The following is an 18,808-nucleotide window of genomic DNA, read 5'->3' as shown; positions in this document are numbered from 1 at the left end:
CAGAGAGATTCTTGGAAGGGACTTGAGTGCATCTCCTGGGTCTTCCTGTAGTGAAATGGTTCAGTTCCTGCTTATTTCAGGCCCTCCAGGAGTCGAGTGATCCTGTGCTCTCTTCTCTCTTTTCCTGTTGTACCCAGCTAGTGTTTGCACTGTAGCTAAGTGTGTGGAATTGTTTCACGGGCAGGATAGGCAAGTTTGTTGGCTTTTTTTAGATGTGAGACGTATTCCTTGGACTGCCTCAATTGCTCCCCCCTAAGCCAGGGACAATTGACTTCTTTCCTCATCGGTACAACGAATGGTAAAAATACTAGATAGTTTTTGCCAAATCAACTCAACAGCTACAGGTCGAATCAGAAACTTTCTAATGACATGGCTGTTTTGAGTTGAAATATCCAATTTGACTTCAATCCCCACTTGCTTAAATAAAAAGAGATGAGTTTTGTTCAAGGTGAAGCTAGCAGGGCCCAAAAAGAACAAGGAAGATTATAACTCACGGTCTGCCAAAGAGAAGTCAGGACAGTCACTGACACTTGACAAACTAGATTACACTTGTTATGAGGAGACAAGAAGGGGAAAAAGTGCTCTCTCTCTCTCTCTCTCTCTCTCTCTCTCTCTCTTTTCTCTCTCTCCCCCTCCCCACATACACACACCGCAAGAATTTCTGGTAGATGTCTCACATTCAGAGGTGACAAATGATGTTTTGGGAGAGAGAGAGGGAGAATAAACATCAATGGAGAATTAAGGTTTTTAAACAGAGAAGCTTGTAGCAAACTGGTGAGAACAGTCAGTGTGAGTGGCATGTGAGATCAAAGAGCCTTCCTCCACGGTCAGGTTTCCTTTCTCAGAGAATCCTTTTCATGGGATTGTACCCACTATCCCTTGAGCCAGGAGGAGCCCTGTCCCTTACTGATTTGGAAAAATATGTATTTACATAGGATAGTTTTTAAAATCTTGACTGAGTGGTGAGTGGTGAGAAAAACCAGTAGAGTCCAGTAAAATAAGGATGATGCAGTGGATCAGAATTTCCTTTTCACAAAACATATGTTATTTTTATTTACTTTGGAGAGGGGGGAGTACTGGGTCACACCCAGCAATACTCCGGGCTTACTCCAGGCTTTGTGCTCAAGAATCACTGCTGGTGGTGCTCGGGAAGCATATGGGAAGCCAGGAATTGAACTCGATTTAACTGTATGGAAGGCAAGCACCTTACCCGCTGTGCTATAGCTCTGGCCCCACTTTTCATAATCTTATCATCACTTCTAGATTCTCTTGAAGCTGTTCCTTTTCTGAGAGGGCCGTCTGCCTTCTCTACGTGAAGCCAGAGTTTCTGCATCTGGGTGAGGGCCTTTTAAAAAAATTTTTTTTTTTTATTTTCCTACAGCTCATAGCTGCCACTCAATGGATTGTGATCCTCAAGCCTTTGGGCTTCTGTAGGGCTGGTGACTAAGCAATTTCCCATGATGCTCAGGAGGCAGGGCTTTCTCAAATAGGAAACAACAAATCCAGGAGAGTATAAGTGTCACCCCAGTGACCATGTGGCACATTTCCACTCCTGCAGCTGTCAGAAGACAAACTGCCATTTCAGCATCTGAAGATGACTTTCGTGCCTGCACCTGGCTACTATCCTACCTACAACCCGGTGAGACACAGACCCAGGTTCTGACCTGGGTTCATCCCGACTCCCACTCTCCAGGTCCCTCCCAGCCTGAAACACAGAGGTAACAGGGATCCAGGGACCTGCCGCCTACACCATCCCTGGGATTTTTTTACTCCTTCACTGAGCCTCCTTTCCTTTCTTTTTTTTTTTGGTCACACCTGGAGATGCACAGGGGTTACTCCTGGCTCTGCACTCAGAAATTGCCCTTGGAGGTGCTCAGGGGACCATATGGGATGCTAGGAATCGAACCCGGGTCAGCAACGCGCAGAGCAAACACCTTACCCGTTTTGCTATTGCTCCAGGCCCGAGACTCCGTTCCTAACACTCAACCCTCTTCTTCATTTTGACCCTCACTCTGGGGTCCCTCTCTCTTGTGAAGAGATGGGGGTGGGCACTTTTCCAGGAAGGGAAAATGCTACTTTGCACACATGACAATTGAGGCCGTGGCCCGGGGTCTACTGCAGACGCTGCCCTTCTGCAAACCCATCCCATGTGACCTCAACGTCGGGACGTTCGTCTACATTGCTGGAGTGGCCCACCGGAACTTGCAAAGGTGAGAGATCCCATACCGGCCGCGGGAGGGTCTGACATTGAGTAGCACTTGCAGTGGGGTTCCAGGCCCTCAGGAACTGTTGGAGAGACCACACTCTGAGAAAGGGAAGGAAAAAGATGAAACATAGACTAAGTTACATGGTGATGGAGTCCGATATGGGGAGTGGGAGAGATGGAGAGGAGAAAGAGGGGCGTGGCATAGTCTCTTCATGGGTGGCATAGGGAAGATTTCCTAGGTGAAACAAAATTGTACAGGGACTAAAGGAGAAGATGGGGTTGTGGGGTTCTGCAGGCATCAGAGCTTTGAGGGAGAAGAAAGGGCTTATGCAGGCCCAGGGGTGAGGGGAGATGCCCTCTGGAGAACTTGGGGATGCTCCAGTGAGTGACGTGCTCTCACTAGGGTGCTCCAGGGCTCTCGGGAGGCCTGAGCAGCCAGAGCTGTAGATGCTGGCACAGATACTGGCCCCCTGGGTAGTCAGGTTTGCCGGGAACATTTGTGTTGGAGTTGGGGGTGCCAGTGAGCAAATCAATATGGTTCATTGCATCCTGGGACCCTGGTCACCATACCCCAAATCTCTTGGTCATAGATCCCAGTGACCACCTCAATGTCACCTCAACCTTCTTGGGTGGAGCTAATCAGGCTCCCTGGAGGTTCTGACCCATTTCTGGCAGCATTGCTGGGAGGATTTGAGGAACAGGCTCTCCTGTCCCCCACAGCTTCGTGGTAAACTTTGCCTTGGGGCCAGATGCAGTAAGAGACGACATCGCCTTCCACTTCAACCCCCGTTTTGCTGGCTGGAACAAGGTTGTCTTCAACGCAAGGTTGTCAGGCACGTGGGGTGCAGAGGAGGAGAAAAGGAAGATCCCCTTCAAAAACGGGGAGCACTTCGATATACTGGTGATGATCACACAGGAGCATTACAAGGTCAGAGTCAGCTGCCTCCTCTCAGCCTACCCTTTACTTTGGTCCGGACTTCAATTATTGCTTGAATTTGTTGATCGTTCTGAGGGGCCACACCTGGTACTACAAAGGGAGGCTGCCATGTTGAGGAGAAGATTAAACACTCCCCCCTGAACTCGTGAACACAAGCTTGAGCTCCAGCCTGAGGAGGTTTCTGCCATTCCCAGTTTTCTGTTTTTGTTTTTATTTTATCCTTTTCTCCCTTTGTGGCTATAACACCTGGGGCTTGCCTCTCAGTTGCAGGAACCCTGAAATGGTAGGGACTCGGGGGGACTGTGGAGAACAGGATTCAACCCAGGGTTTCACACATGCAAGACATGAGGCCCACTGCTGAGCCCTACCCCTGCCTTATGCCCCTCTTGTTCTCCTCAACCATTTTTGAGAGTAGTTCAGAGAGATTAGTCAGGGTGACACAGTCTGTGTTAGAGTGAGACCTCTATGTCCAAACCAGAGTCAGGCTTGATATTCTCCCGATCTCGCCATGGGCCATGTTTTGTGTCCTCGATAATCTGCCATCTTTGAGCTGTTTCTTTTTTGATGTCCAGCATTTCACTCAGGCAGAGCATCTTCACTCCTATGGAACTGACTTCAAGTTGATCTAAACCTGTGGAACCTGAGGTCCTGACATGGGTCTCCAGCTCTTCCTCCCAGATTTGATCCTGTGTTTAAAAGTCCCCCTTCCCTGCTTCCTGTTTGTACTTCCAAGTCCCTCTGGGACTCATGACCCTGGTCTTCATTACCTTTGCCCTTCAGGTGCTGGTGAATGGAAATGATTTCTATGAGTTTGGGCACCGGACCCCTATCCAGAAAGTCACCCACCTGATTGTGAATGGGAACATGACCCTTCAATTGGTTTCCTTCTTTGGCCAATGTCCCAAATTCTCTGAGGTGAGTGTGTTCTCTCATTGGTAAGCTCCCTTGTCTCCTTCCCTCCCACTGGTTGATTTGCAGAATTGCGTGGTATGGATCCCTTGGTTGAGCAATGCAGGTTAACCAGCAGTGACAGAGACTCTGCATAGAGGCTAGAAAAAGCTCCCCTGGGTCCTGGTGGCAGGTGCAATCAGAGCTTCATGGGAATGTCTGAATCCAGGAGGCTGACCTGAAGATCAACTTTGTCCTTCAAGTACCAATGTTCCCATTGCGTCATAGAAAATCAATACAGTTTTGGAGGGAAACCAGGGTCAGGGAGGTAGCTGGGTGGTTGGTACTCTTACTTTCCATGAGAGGTCCTGGGTCCTTAGCCGTGCAAAATAATAATCTTAATAAGAAATTATCAAAAGATAACTATCTTAGTCATTAAAAGATAGCTATCAAATTTTTTTTTTTTTGATTTTTGGGTCACACCCGGCAATGCACCTGGGTCACTCCTGGCTCTGTACTCAGGAACCACCCTTGACGGTGCTCAGGGGATTATATAGGATTCTGGGAACCGAACCTGGGTCGGCGCTAGCAAGTCAAACGCCGTACCCCCTGTGCTATTTGTTCCAGTCCCTATCAAATAAAATATTTTAAAGAGCTTTTAGAATAGTTTAAAATGTGAGACATAGGCGGTCATGTGCATGCATTCAACCCAGGTTTGATCCCCAGTTCCCAAAGCGTTCCGTGTACCCTGTTTGAAATGATCCCTGCGCACAATGCCTGGAGCTATACCAGAGCACTGCTGGGTGTTACCAAAACCCCCAAAATAAAAATAAAGTAGAAGGCAAAACAGAACAAGAAGCCCTCAAAGGACTGGGACACAGGCCTTTATGGTGAGTCCTAGCTCAATCTTGGCGCTGGATGGCCCCCCAGTTTCACCTCAGAGAAATCCCAAAGCACTGGTGGGCCCAGGGACTGAAGACTCCAGCCTGTTTGGTCAAGTATTGCTGAGAGTGGCCCAGAGACCCCTGAACAGTACATGGGAAACCCCCTCACTAAAGGGAGGGAAGAACGGAAAGGGGAGGAGGGAGAGAGATGGAGGGGAAAGGGAAGAGACCGGAGAAAGATGAGAGAGAAAGTAAGAGAAAGAGAGGGAAAATGGTGGAAGAAGCACAGACCCACAAGACAAGGGTTGGGGGTGCGGAGAGAGTGTCTGGTCTCAAGGACTCCAGGTGCCTTGGGGAGGCTGTGGAGGGAGAAGCAAGTTGAGATTAGAGGTGAGGTGATCAGGGGTCAGGGGCTGTACCCTGAGGAGAGTGGCTTCAGCATGGGCTTCAGGTAGAGGGAAAGACAGGGGCTGAGGAGGGTCCCGACACAGCAGGAATTCTAGGTGGGGACAAGAATAAAAAGACTCTTATTTTTCTTTCTGTTTTTTTTTTTTTGGTGGGGGGAGGGCCAGTCAGACACAGCAAAGCTCAGGAGCTTTTCCAAACCTAGCACTTAGGGGGCACACCTGAATGCGATCAAGGAACCACACTGAGCTGGTGTTCAAACACAGGGATCCCCTGAATATGAAGCATGTACTTTGCATTCACACATCCCAGTTCTCTTACTAGTACCCCATGATCCCTGGAGCGACCCCAGAAACTCTCCTGAGTACAGAGCTAGAAGTCAATCCCCACCAAACCACTAGGTGTGGCTCCCCAAAGAAACAGCTAAAGAAGTTTCTCATTGAGCACTGGAGTTTAGACAAGACGGGACCCCTCTATTGATGAGGAATCTGGTGCCAGCCTTTGACTCCAGAGTTCCCATGGATGGTGATGTAGGGCTTGTCCTGGGGGGTGTCCTTCATCTGTCTAGGTCTTACTTTGGGGTGGTCCTTCTGTCTCTATTCCCACAGATGCCTGTGGCTTTTATGGCATCCTGCATAAGGACCTGCTGAGGGTCATAGATTTCCCTTAAGTGGGTTCAGCGTCTGAGGAGCCCGAGAGCCCTAATTATTGCTGTCTTCTCTGTATATAGTGTCCTGGAGTCGCTCTCAGATCAATAGTTAACCTGCCTGTAAATTGGAGGGTTGGATTGACATGGGAGTAGGGGCTAAGAATGAGGGAGGTCCATGGGGTCAGCTCTCCAGTTTTGTAACTCAGCACCCCAAGGAACACCTGCATCTGGTGATTTGCTGCAAACATTTGCTGACTCTTCTGCATTCTCTCTTGCTCACTGGACAGGCCATGGAGGGACCCCCAATCTTCTACCCGGTAAGACAGCCAGTGGGGGCCAGACTTTATGAGGGGTGATCTTGGGTTAGCATGAACTGATGGTGGGGACCTGTATATAGGGGTGTCCTGTTGGAGGAAGTATATTGGTCAGAGGGGGCTGGCAAGAGGTGGGAGAGGGTTACAGGCCCCTAGGAGGGGTGGGTACCCTGCTCTCACAGTCGACCTCTGCTTCTAACTTTGTGGGGCCCATATTCTCACCCCACAGCCTATGCCATATATGCGGAGACTTCAGGGGGGACTGAAGACCAACAGAACCATCATAATCGTGGGCTTCATCCCCCGCTCAGCCCACAGGTACAGATGCCAAGTGGAGATGGGATGTGAACCCTATTCTCCATGCCTCGTCCTTGGGGCTGCCAGTAATGTACCCCCAAGTGCTGACTGCTACTTTTCTCTCTACTTTCAGATTTTTTATCAACTTCACTGTGGGAACCACCGGGTACATAGCCCTGCACATCAACCCACGCATGGGTGAGAAGGCCGTCGTGAGGAACAGTTTCCTAAACGGTGCCTGGGGGTGCGAGGAGAGCGGAATCTCCTATAATCCCTTTGCTCCAGGACAGTACTTTGATGTGAGTCCAGCTCTCCTTCCCTTCCCTTCAAGTATGTGTCCTGCCCCACCTCACACGTGCCCTTCTCCTGCAGCTATCCATCTGCACCAGCACCGATAACCTCAAGGTATTTGCCAATGGCCAGCACATCTTTGACTATGAACATCGTGTGCCAGCTACCACGGCTGACATACTGGAGATCTCCAGTGATGTCATCCTCTCCTATGTCCAGGTCTGAGCTTCACAGCTGGCTTGGATACAAGAAAACTCAGAAGAAAGACCCCTCCACCCCCTTAGAATACTCCTTTTAATCCCTAAAGTTTACTTTATTAACCTCTTTCAAATCCAGTTCACTTGATTTTTTTCCTTTTTACAGGATACACATGCTTTGGTAGTTTAGCACAAGCAAAATAAAGTCATGAGTTTGGAGCATCTCTGTGTCAATACATAACATTTTACAAGCTTACGAGGATGAGTTCAACTCTCACACATCTAGGATGTTACTTGGTAGCTCAGGGCAGGGCACATGTGCCAAGTGCAAGCCCGGCCATGTGCTCTCTTGGGTGCCTGCACAGCTCTGTCCCTCTAAACAACAGTGGGGAATAACAAGCATCTCCAGCATTTGCAAGTGTTAGGTGACCCTCTGGGGCCATGGAGTGTCCCTCTCCCTAGGTACACAGTTTTCTGCACCATTTTATCTCACAGTCGTGTGCATGGCATATCAAAGGATGGGGAGGTGTCTTGTCTGTGAATCTTCACACAAATCAAGGAGCACAAACATTTTGCCCAGTGAATGAGATGCCAGGGAGTGGTTAGGACTTGTGGGTACAGAAGTCTTTGAATGACTTTGAGCAGGCCAGGATGTTAGATGATTTCATGGATATAAAGCAATTAGAGTTCCTCGGGAACTTTAGTATGTAGTTGGAGGGTATTGATATGTCAATAAACAATTAAAAAATTGTAAGGATGTGCAGGTGTGAGGGGGTGTCATCCCTTGGAAGCGTCATGGGTATTCTTGTCTTTTGCATGCAAGGACCACTCCTGGGGGTGCTTAGGGGACCATATGAGATGCCAGAGATTAGCCACATGCAAATCAAAGGCCCTACTCACTAATTTTCCAGCCCCTGAGCTAATCTTTTTGTTCTTTATGGGCCCTCATGTGGTGGTCAGGGGACCCTGGATTCCCAGCAGTGATTCTTTACCAACAAGGCTGGCGGTTCACTGGAAGGCCCAAGGATGCCGTGCTCTTTGGGACTTGTGTAGGTGATATACCAGGCCGCCCACACAATGCTCAGAGGTCTTTGGGGCTAGCCTCGCAATGTCAGGAAGCCATGTGGTGGCATAAAGATCCCAGGTCAAGTGCCTGTCTACCAGAGTCTCTAGCCATTGTACTATCTCCTGGTTCCTCACTGAATATTTTGTAACTTTTATTCAGTCTAAAATATTTATGAGGGCCAAAGAGAGAACTCGATGGACTGAAGGATTTGCTTTATAGTTAGGAGGCCTGAGTTCAATTCCTAGCACCATAAGGTCCTTCATTACTGTTGGGTATGATCCCCCGCTGAAAATAAAGTGACAGTGACCCCTGAGTACCATCAAGTGTGTCCCAAGAAACAACAACCAAGTTCATAACAAAATGTTGGGGGAAAATTGCAATGAAACAGTACAAATATTAGGATACCCGGATACAACCAAAGGTTTTTTTTTCTTGTGACAGACCCCGTATTGGGGCTAGTCCTGCAAGAACAAAACTGGGTCCTTGTGGGCAATGTGTAATATTATCATACTGAATCTGGGATTCTTGAATGTTTCAGCGATTTTTTCTTTTTAACAGCTTTAGTTGTTGGGGTCTGAGAGAGAGCTGCTAGGCGCTTACCTTGCACATGGCTGACCAAGTTAGATCCAGTCAGTAAATAGGGAATCACAAGCACCATATGGGGGGCCTGAGCACAGAGCCAGGAATAAGCCCTGAACATTTCTGGGAATAGCCCCCCCTAAAAACAGTTCAGTTACCTGTAGGATGGGAACAATCACAGAAATGGGAAGCTCTGCATTCTAGACAGCACCTCTTTTTTCACACACTCAGCCCCTCTTTACAGTGACTATATTTATATGCATTATATATTCTTATCCCTTAGCTGCTTCTCCTATTTGATTGGTTACAATTTGTGAGGTTATTAACTCGGAAAAACCAATCTGATAATGTATGCAAATGAGGGTGTGGGTGATGGTGGTACGGCCAGATTCCACATCATGTCCCATGAGTTTATAAAATGATATATATCATTATACAAGTGAGGCCTGTAAAATGACCAATCAGCTTGCATATGCAAATTGGGTGCTAAGCTGATCCATCGATAGCCTGCCCCTGCCCTTTCAGCATCTCTTCCTGGTCCCTTTGTGCTTATTTTGATTATTTTTTGTTTTGTTTTGTTTCGCTTTTGGGCCACACCTGGCAATACTCAGGGATAACTCCTGGCTCTACCCCCAGGAATTACTTCTGGCTGTGCTCAGGGGACCATATGGGATGCCTAAGATCGAACCTGTGTCTGCAGGGTTCAAGGTGTGGAAGTGCACGTAGGTGTAATTGTTCATTTTACAGAGGTAAAGTCCTATCTTGGCATTAAAATCACCGGCAATGATGTTGTAGAAGGTGTGGTCTTCTTTATAGAACTCAATTTCTTCTTCATCATAGTTGGATGTTAGTGCATAGATGACGAAGATAGAAACTGCCGGTGGTGAGCCACATCTATTCAAGCGTAATCATTCGATTCGGGTTGTCAGACTTTCGAATGAATCAATGCTCATGGCCAAGTTGGTGTTGACAAGGACACCGACGCCACTGATGCCTCTGTTGTCACACGTTCTGAGGTACAGTTCTTCTCCAGTGTCGAAAATGGCGTGATGCCTTCTCGTTTTGGTCAGACCAGTGATATCATACTTGATCTTCTGTGCTTGCACCATCAGGTCCTCGATGGATGCTTCCGATGCCAGCGTTCATGCATTGAAAGTGCAGATAGTTATTTTAGTCCTTCTTCATTTTGGAAGTCTAGTTCATCCCTGAGATTTTCTTTTATATTAATTTTTTTATTGAATCACCGTGAAAAAAGTTACAAAGCTTCCAGGTTCAAGTCTCAGTCACTCAATGATCAGATCCCCATCCCTTCACCAGTGCAATGTTCCACCACCAAGAAACCCAGTATACCACCCCCCCACACGTGTGTGGCTAATGATCTTCACTTTATTCTCCTTATACTTTGAATCCATTCAATATTTCAACAGAAAACTATTATTATTTAAAACTTCCCCCCCCAACAATCAAACCTGCTAAAAGGTATCATTTGATAATTTGTTTTCCATTGCTGAGAATGAAGAGCATATGAGGTCATGCAGCCGTGACAGTGACCATGCAGTTTTGGATTTCTAGTATTTTAGTAATGAAGTCCAGAGAAATTTCTGCCAGAAATCGCATCATTGCAAGCTCGTACCTCTGTTTAGTGGGCCTTATAAGATGGAGGTCGCCATGCCACTGCCCGGGAAAGGAAAGGCCGAGAGAGAGAAAAACCTTTCCCCTCCAGGGCGGCATGGGGCCGTAGCTTAGTTCACAGTCTAGAGGCATTTCTGCAAGAGCCGCTGGGTGCCAAAAGTAGCTAGTTGGCCTCTGGGATCATGGGAGTTCAGGAACAGAGGGACCGCCTGTGTATGACCACTTGGGATCACTTCTGGGTGGAGAGCGGCTCTCTGTTTCTTTATGCTGTTTTCTGTTTCTTAGTGACAGCTGCAGAGCAAGCTCCTTACATCGACACTGGTGCTGATACTGAGACAGGTGGAATTAACTTTGATCTGTGCTGGTTTCAGCCCATGCTGGGACGTGTATTTGTTCAGGAACATACAGAGCCCTATTATAATCAATTATAGAGTGGCTCCCAGCAATTATACTACAGGTCAGCTAGAAGAACCCCCGATACCGGGGACCCAACAATACTTGGCTTGTTTGCACGTAACCCCTTCCTTGTCTCTTTCCTACTTTGCTGATTCTAGTCTTCATGAATTGTGTTAAATGATAAAAATTGTGCTATAGGTACATTGTTATGGAAGGGAGCTGGGAAAGTCAACTTGTCACCCTGATCCCATCCCACATGGGACCCCTAGTGCTCATGCTTTTGCTACCATGGTCCCTGCATCCTGAACAAGCTAGTGCTTTTGTTAAGGGCAGAATAAATACAGTACAGCTTGCAGTCTTAAGGCAGCAATACACTGTGGATTGACCAGAAATCCACAGTCCATAGAACGGTTAAGCATGCAAGAGTATGATTACTCTTGGAGGCAAAAGAAAATAGTGGGGATGTAAGGGTGAAACTGATGCCATGATAGGCAGCAGAAATCAGCAAAATCAGGTAGGTCTCAGGTTTAGTTCCTGGAACTGAAAAAGATTCAGTTTCACAGCAATAAAATAGTGCGTAGTCAACGTGAACCCACCTGGGAAAGTTCCTGGGCTCAGCAAGTGGGCTCAATTAAGCAATTCTCACAATGCCCCAGAAGTTGCCTTTTTTAAGGCTAAAGGAAAGTCTATGTAATCATAAAATTGGTACTGATACAAAAAAATTGGTACCGATACTGGAAATTATTGTTTAATTGTTGCCTAACCACTGTTACCCTAGACACTTGCAAAAACACCTTGTTTGGTAACTAAATAAGATTCTTTCTGAAACAATAAGGAATTTGCTTATATAATTAACCCCTATATATACTGCTTGCTGCCTGAAATTGGGATCGCTATCAAGAGACCACTCTGTGGGTGAGATAGTTGACCCCAGTATCCTGGAATAAAACACCTACTGCTTTTGCATTATTGTGTTCGTGTCTCTGTCATACCCAGAGAGCTAAGCGGTTACTCCTGGCTCTGCACTCAGGAGTTACTCCTGGCAGTGCTTGAGGGACCATATAAGATGATGAGGATTGAACCTGGGTTGGCCATGTGCAAGACAAACGTCTGATCTGCTGTACTATTACTCCGACCCTAGTTTCTTTTCTTGATTGCAGTGGGGAATGGTGAGAAAAATGAATAGAGTTCAGTAAAATAAAGATGAAGAGGACCAGCGTCTACTTTTTTCACACACAAAAAACACACTATTGTAATTTATTTATAAGGGGGAGTTGGGTTTTGGGACACAACCAGCATTGCTCAGGGGTTACTCCTGGCTCTGCACTCAGGAATCACTCCTAGAGATGCTTGGGGACCATAATGGATGCTGGGGATCAAACCCCAGTTTGGCCTCATGCAAGGCAAGCATCTTACTTGTTGTGCTATTGCTCCAGCCCCTTTTTCATATTCTTATAATGAATTTTAGATTCTCTTGAAGATTCTGCTTTTCTGAGTGTGAGTGTGTGTGAGGCGGGGCACGGGGATTCAGGTTCTATGTGTGAAGCCAAAGTTTTTGTATCTGGGTCATGCTTCATGTTTTTATTTTACAATTTCCAAGAGATCAGTAGTTGCCAATCAAAGGGTTATGATCCTCATGCCTTCGGGCTACTTCAAAACTGGTGACTAAGCAACCACCAAATATAGAAGTTTATTCTGTAATACTCAGAGGGCGGTCCAAAGATAAGATGGGTGTAGATAATTTTATTTGCTGGATTTCTGGAAGGTCTGAGGGAAGAGGATGAAGCCAGCTGGCAAGGGCAGGAGGCGGGGTTTTCTGGAAAGAGGGAACAGCAAACCCAGGAGAATATAAGAATCACCCCAGTTGCCATGTGTCACATTTCTTCTCTTGCAGCTCTGTCTGAAGAAAACTGCCATTCCAGCATCTAAAGATGACTTTCAGGCCTGCACCTGGCTACCATCCCACTTATAATCCGGTGAGAGGACCTGGGTTCACGCTGACTCCCACTCTCCAGGTCCTTCCCAGACTGAAGCACAGAATACCAGGGATCCAGGACCCCTATAATATCCCTGGGACTTGATTTGCTCCTTCAATGAGCCTCCATTCCTAGCACTCAACCCCCTTCTTCATTTTGACCCAAACACTGGGGTCCCTCTCTCTTGAAGAAGGGATGAGGGTGAGCACATTTTCAGAAGGGAAAATACTACTTTGCATACATGATAATTGAGGCTGTGACCCTGCAGACGCTGCCCTTCTGCAAACCCGTCCCATGTGACCTCAACGTTGGGACGTTCGTCTACATTGCTGGAGTGGCCCACCAGAACTTGCAAAGGTGAGAGATCCCATACCGGCCGCGGGAGGGTCTGACATTGAGTAGCACTTGCAGTGGGGTTCCAGGCCCTCAGGAACTGTTGGAGGGACCGAACTCTCAGAAAGGGAAGAAAAAAAGAAAAAACATAGACTAAGCTACATGATTATGGAGTCCGAATGGGGAGTGGTGGGGATAGAGTGGAGAAAGAGGGGCATGTCATAGTCTCTTAATGGGTGACATAGGGAAGATTTCCTAGATGAAACAAAATTGTTCAGGGACTAAAGAAGATGGGGTTGTGGGGTGCTGCAGGAATCAGGTCTTTGAGGGAGAGGAAAGGGCTGATGCAAAGACCCAGCGGTGAGGGGAGATGCCCTCCGGAGAACTTGGGGATGCTCCTGTGAGTGGCGTGCTCTCACTTGGGTGCTTCAGAGCCCTCGGGTTTCATGGAGATGGGGATGTTCTTGAGGAATTGTGAAGGGAACGGGGAGGCCTGAGCAGCCAGAGCTGAAGATGCTGGAACAGAGACTGGCCAACTGGGTAGTCAGGTTTGTCTGGAGCATTTGTGTTGGAGTTGGGGGTGTCAGTGAGCAAATCAATATGGTTCACTGAATCCTGGGACCCTGGCCACCATGTCCCACATCTTTTGGTCATAGGTCCCAGTGACCACCTAACTGTCACCTCAACCTTCTTGGGTGGGGCTATTCGGGCTCCCTGGAGCCCCTGACCCATTTCTGGCACCACCACTGGGAGGATTTGAGGAACAGGCCCTCCTATCCACCCCCAGCTTCGTGGTGAACTTTGCCTTGGGGCCAGATGCAGTAAGAGATGACATCGCCTTCCACTTCAACCCCCGTTTTGCTGGCTGGAACAAGGTCGTCTTCAACGCAAGGTTGTCGGGCAAGTGGGGTGCAGAGGAGGAGAAAAGGAAGATCCCCTTCAAAAATGGGGAGCACTTCGATATGCTGGTGATGATCACGCAGGAACATTACAAGGTCAGAGTCAGCAGCCTCCTCTCAGCCGACCCTTTATCTCGGTTTCGGACTTCATTTATTGATTGAATTTGTTGATTGTTGTGAGGGGCCACACCTGGTACTGTAAAGGGAGGGTGCCATGTTGGGGACAAGATTAAACACTCCCCCCTGAACTCGTGAACACAAGCTTGAGCTCAAGCCTGTGAAGGTAACTGCCACCCTCAGTTTTCTGTTTGTGTTTTTATTTTCCCCTCCTTCCATTTTGTAGCTATGACATCTGCGGCTTGCCCTTCTGCTGCAGGTACCCTGAATTGGTAGCGACTTGTAGGGACTGTGGAGAACAGGATTCAACTCAGGGTTTCACACATGCAAGACATGAGCTCCACTGCTGAGCCCCACACTAGCCTTATGCTGTTCTTGTTCTCCTCAACCATTTTTGAGAGTAGTTCAGAGAGGTTAGTCAGGGTGACACAGTCTGTGTTAGAGTGAAACCTCTATGTCCAAACCAGAATCAGACTTGATGTTCTCCCAAACTCACTCCCAGACAATATTTTGTGTCCTCGATAATCTGCCATCTTTGAGCTATTTCTCTTTTGATGCCCAGCACTTAACTCAGGCGAAGAATCTCTTTCCTACGGAACTGACCTCTGACTTCAATTTGATCTTACACCTGTGGAACCTGAGGTCCTGACTTGGGTCTCCAGCTTTCCCTCCCGGATTTGATCCCAAGTTGAATAGCTCCCCATCCCTGCTTCCTGTCTGTACTTCCCTGAGTCCCTCTGGGACTCATGACCTCTGGTCTTCATTACTTTGCCCTTCAGGTGCTGGTGAACGGAAATCATTTCTATGAGTTTGGGCACCAGACCCCCATCCAGAAAGTCACTCACCTGTATGTGGATGGGAACATGACCCTTCAATTGGTTTCCTTCCTTGGCAGCACTCCTACCTCCTCTGAGGTGAGTGTTCTCTCATTGGTTATCTCTCCTCTTTCCTCCCTCCCATTGGTTGTTTTGTAGAGTTGCGTGGTGTGGATCCTGTCGTTGAGCAAAGCAGGTGAGCCAGCAGTGACAGAGACTCTGCATAGAGGCTAGATAAACTTCCCCTGTGTCCTGGTGGCAGGTGCAATCTGAACTTCATGGGAATGTCCGAATCCAGGAGGCTGACCTGGAGATCAACTTTACCCTTAAAGTACCAATGTTCCAGTCACTGTCATGGAAAATTAATATCAGTTTAGGAGGGAAACCAGGGTCAGGGAGGTAGCTGGGTGGTAGCACTCTTGCCTTCCTTGAGAGGTCCTGGGTACTTAGCAGTGCAAAATAATAATTTAACTGAAATTATAAAAGATAATGATCTTAATCATCAAAAGATAGCTATAAAATAAAATACTTCTGAAGGGATTTTAGAACGGTTTAAAATGTGAGACATAGGGGGTCATGTCCATGCAGTCAACCCAGGTTTGATCCCCAACACCCAAAGTGTTCCCTGTACCTTGTTTGCTTTTTTTTTTTGGGTCACACCTGGCAATGCGCAGGGGTTACTCCTGGCTCTGCACTCAGGAATCACTCCTGGCGGTGCTCAGGGGACCATATGGGATGCTGGGAATCGAACTCAGGTCGGCCGCATGCAAGGCAAACGCCCTACCCACTGTGCTATCGCTCCAGCCCCCACCTGTACCTTGTTTGGAATGTACCCTGTGCACAGAGCCTGGAGCTATACCAGAGCACTGCTGGGTGTTACCAAAACCACCAAAATAAAAATAAAGTAGAAGGCAAAACAGAACAAGGTGCAGGGAGAAGATGCAAAGGACTGGGACACAGGCACAGGCCTTTATGGTGAGTCCCTAGCTCAATCTTGGCACCGGATGGCCCCCCCACTTTTACCTCAGAGGAAGCCCAAAGCACTACTGGGCCCAGGGACTGAAGAGTCCAGCCTGTTTGTTCAAGTATTACTGAGAGTGGCCCAGAGACCCCTGAACATGCATGGGAAACCCCCTCACTAAAGGGAGGGAAGAAAGAATGGAAAGGGGAGGAGGGAGAGAGATGGAGGGGGAAGGGAAGAGGACAGAGAAAGGTGAGAGAGAAAGAGGGAGATTGGTGGATGAAGCATAAACCCACAAGACAGGGGTTGGGGTGCGGAGAGAGTGTCTGTTCTCAAGGACTCCAGGTGCCCTGGGGAGGCTGTGGAGGGAGAAGCAGGTTGAGGTTAGAGGTGAGGTGATCAGGGGTCAGGGGCTGTACCCTGGGGAGAGCGACTTCAGCATGGGCTTCAGGTAGAAGGAAAGAGAGGGACTGAGGAGGGTTCCAACACAGCAGGAAGTCTAGGTGGGGACAAAAATAAAAAGGGTCTTATTTCTTTTCTTGTGTTTTTTGGGGGTAGGTAGGGGCGGTCAGACATAGCAAAGCTCAGGAACTATTCCAAACCTAGCACTTGTGGGTCACACCTGAATGTGATCAAGGAACCATGTGGAGCTGGGGTTCAAACCCAGGGTCCCCTGAATATGAAGCTTGTACTTTGCATGCACACATTTCAGTTCTTTTTCCAGCAACCCATTATCCCAATATCAGAGCAATATCAGAAACTGTCCTGAGCACAGAGCTAGGAGTCAATCCCCACCAAACCACTAGGTGTGGCTCCCCAAACAAACAAGAAAAGAAGTTTCTCATTGAGTACTGGGGTTTAGACAAGATGAGCCCTTCCATTGATGAGGAATCTGAGGCCATGCCTTGACTCCAGAATTCCCATGGATGGCCTGGGGGGTGTCCTTCATCTCTTCTAGGTCTTACTTTGGGGTGGTCTTTCTATCTCTGTTCCCACAGATGCCTGTGGCTTTTATGGCATCCTGCATAAGGACCTGCTGAGGGTCATAGATTTCCCCTTAAGTGGGTTCAGTGTCTGAAGAGCCCAAGAGCCCTAATTATCACTGTCTTCTCTGTATATAGTGTCCAGGAGTCGCTCTCGGATCGACAGTCAACCTGCCCGTACATTGGAGGGTTGTATTGGCATGGGAGTTATGGGCTTAGAATGAGGGGGGGTCCATGGGGTCAGCTCTCCAGTTTTGTAACTCAGCACCCCAAGGAACACCTGCATCTGGTGATTCGCTGCAAACATTTGCTGACTCTTCTATATTCTCTCTTCCTCACTGGACAGGCCATGGAAGGACCCCCAATCTTCTACCCGGTAAGACAGCCAATGGGGCCAGACTTTATGAGGGGTGATCTTGGGTTAGCATGAACTGATGGTGGGGACCCGTACCTAGGGGTGTCCTGTTGGAGGAAGTAGAGTGGTAAGAGGGGGCTGGGAAAGAGGTGGGAGAGTAGGAGGTAGACAGAGGCCCCCTAGGAGGAGTGGGTACCCTATTCTCACAGTGGACCTCTGCTTCTAACTTTGGTGACATAGGTCCCATGTTCTCACCCCACAGCCTATGCTGTATATGCGGAGACTTCAGGGGGGACTGAAGACCAACAGAACCATCATAGTGGTGGGCTTCATCCCCCTCTCAGCCCACAGGTACTAATGCCAAGTGGAGACAGGATATCAATCCTATTCTTCATGCTTTCTCCCTTGGGGCCGCCAGTAATGTACCCCCAAGTTCTTACTCTTATTTTTCTCTCTACTTTCAGATTTTTTATCAGCTTCATTGTGGGAACCACAGGGGACATAGCCCTGCACATCAACGTGAGCATGGATGAGAAGGCTGTCGTGCGGAACAGTTTCCTAAAGGGGGCCTGGGGGCCCGAGGAGAGGAGCATCTCCTACAATCCCTTTGCTCCAGGACAGTACTTTGATGTGAGTCCAGCTCTCCTTCCCTTCCCTTCAAGTATGTGTCCTGCCCCATCTCACACCTGCCCCTCTCCTACAGCTGTCCATCCATGCCAGCACCGATAACCTCAAGGTATTTGCCAACGGCCAGCACATCTTTGACTACGAACATCGTGTGTCGGCTACCTTGGCGGACATACTGGAGATCTCCGGGGATGTCATCCTCTCCTATGTCCAGGTCTGAGCTTCACAGCTGGCCAGGATCCATGGAAATCCAGAAGAAAGACCCCTCTTCCACCCCCTTAGAATACTCCTTTTAATCCCTAAAGTTTACTTTATTAACCTCTTTCAAATCCAGTTCACTTGATTTTTTTTTTTTTGTAAAGGACAAACATGCTTTGGTAGTTTGGCACAAGCAAAATAAAGTCATGAGTTTGGAGCATCTCTGTGTCAATACATAATATTTTACAAGCTTACGAGGATGAGTTCAACTCTCACACATCTAGGATGTTACTTGGTAGCTTAGGGCAGGGCACATGTGCCAGTGCAAGCCCGGCCATGTGCTCTCTTGGGTGCCTGCACAGCTCTGTCCCTCTACACAACAGTGGGGAATAACAAGTATCTCCAGCATTTGCATGTGTTAGGTGACCCTCTGGGGCCATGGAGTGTCCCTCTCCCTAGTTACACAGTTTTTTTGCACCATTTCATCTTTTTTTTTAATTTTTAAAATTTTATTGAAGCACCGTGAGATATTTACAAGCTTTCGTGTTTGGGTTACAATCTCACAATGATCAAACGCCCATCCCTCCACCAGTACACATTCCCTACCACCTATATCCCGGGTATACCCCTCCCCCCTTTCCAGCCCTCCCCCTGCCTCCATGGCAGACAATATTCCCCATACTCTGTCTCTACTTTTGGGTACTATGTCTTGAAACACAGACACTGAGAGATCATCATGTTTGGTTTATTATATACTTTTGGCATGCATATCCCATCCCAACTGGTTTCTCCAGCCTTCATTT

General features: G+C 47.9%; 2 protein-coding genes across 2 annotated transcripts; both read left to right on the top strand.

The window, feature by feature from the left end:
- The first annotated feature begins 1,564 nt into the window (after positions 1-1,564).
- LOC101553039 (galectin-4-like) lies at positions 1,565-7,096 on the top strand. Its single transcript, XM_055146191.1, has 8 exons — positions 1,565-1,639; positions 2,122-2,210; positions 2,927-3,134; positions 3,924-4,058; positions 6,257-6,286; positions 6,513-6,601; positions 6,714-6,879; positions 6,953-7,096. Exons 1-8 carry the CDS (start codon positions 1,595-1,597, stop codon positions 7,094-7,096), a joined length of 906 nt encoding a protein of 301 aa, XP_055002166.1. The 5' UTR covers positions 1,565-1,594.
- A 5,576-nt stretch (positions 7,097-12,672) lies between these two features.
- LOC101552772 (galectin-4-like) lies at positions 12,673-18,027 on the top strand. Its single transcript, XM_055146418.1, has 8 exons — positions 12,673-12,717; positions 12,986-13,074; positions 13,838-14,045; positions 14,846-14,980; positions 15,144-15,212; positions 17,443-17,531; positions 17,645-17,810; positions 17,884-18,027. The coding sequence occupies exons 1-8, from the start codon at positions 12,673-12,675 to the stop codon at positions 18,025-18,027; spliced, it is 945 nt and encodes a 314-aa protein (XP_055002393.1).
- Positions 18,028-18,808: the final 781 nt, after the last annotated feature.

This window comes from Sorex araneus, chromosome 8 (assembly GCF_027595985.1).
Source record: "Sorex araneus isolate mSorAra2 chromosome 8, mSorAra2.pri, whole genome shotgun sequence".
NCBI lineage: Eukaryota > Metazoa > Chordata > Mammalia > Eulipotyphla > Soricidae > Sorex > Sorex araneus.
The sequence above is the reverse complement of the archived record's forward strand: the minus strand, read 5'-3'. Positions and strand labels throughout refer to the sequence as shown.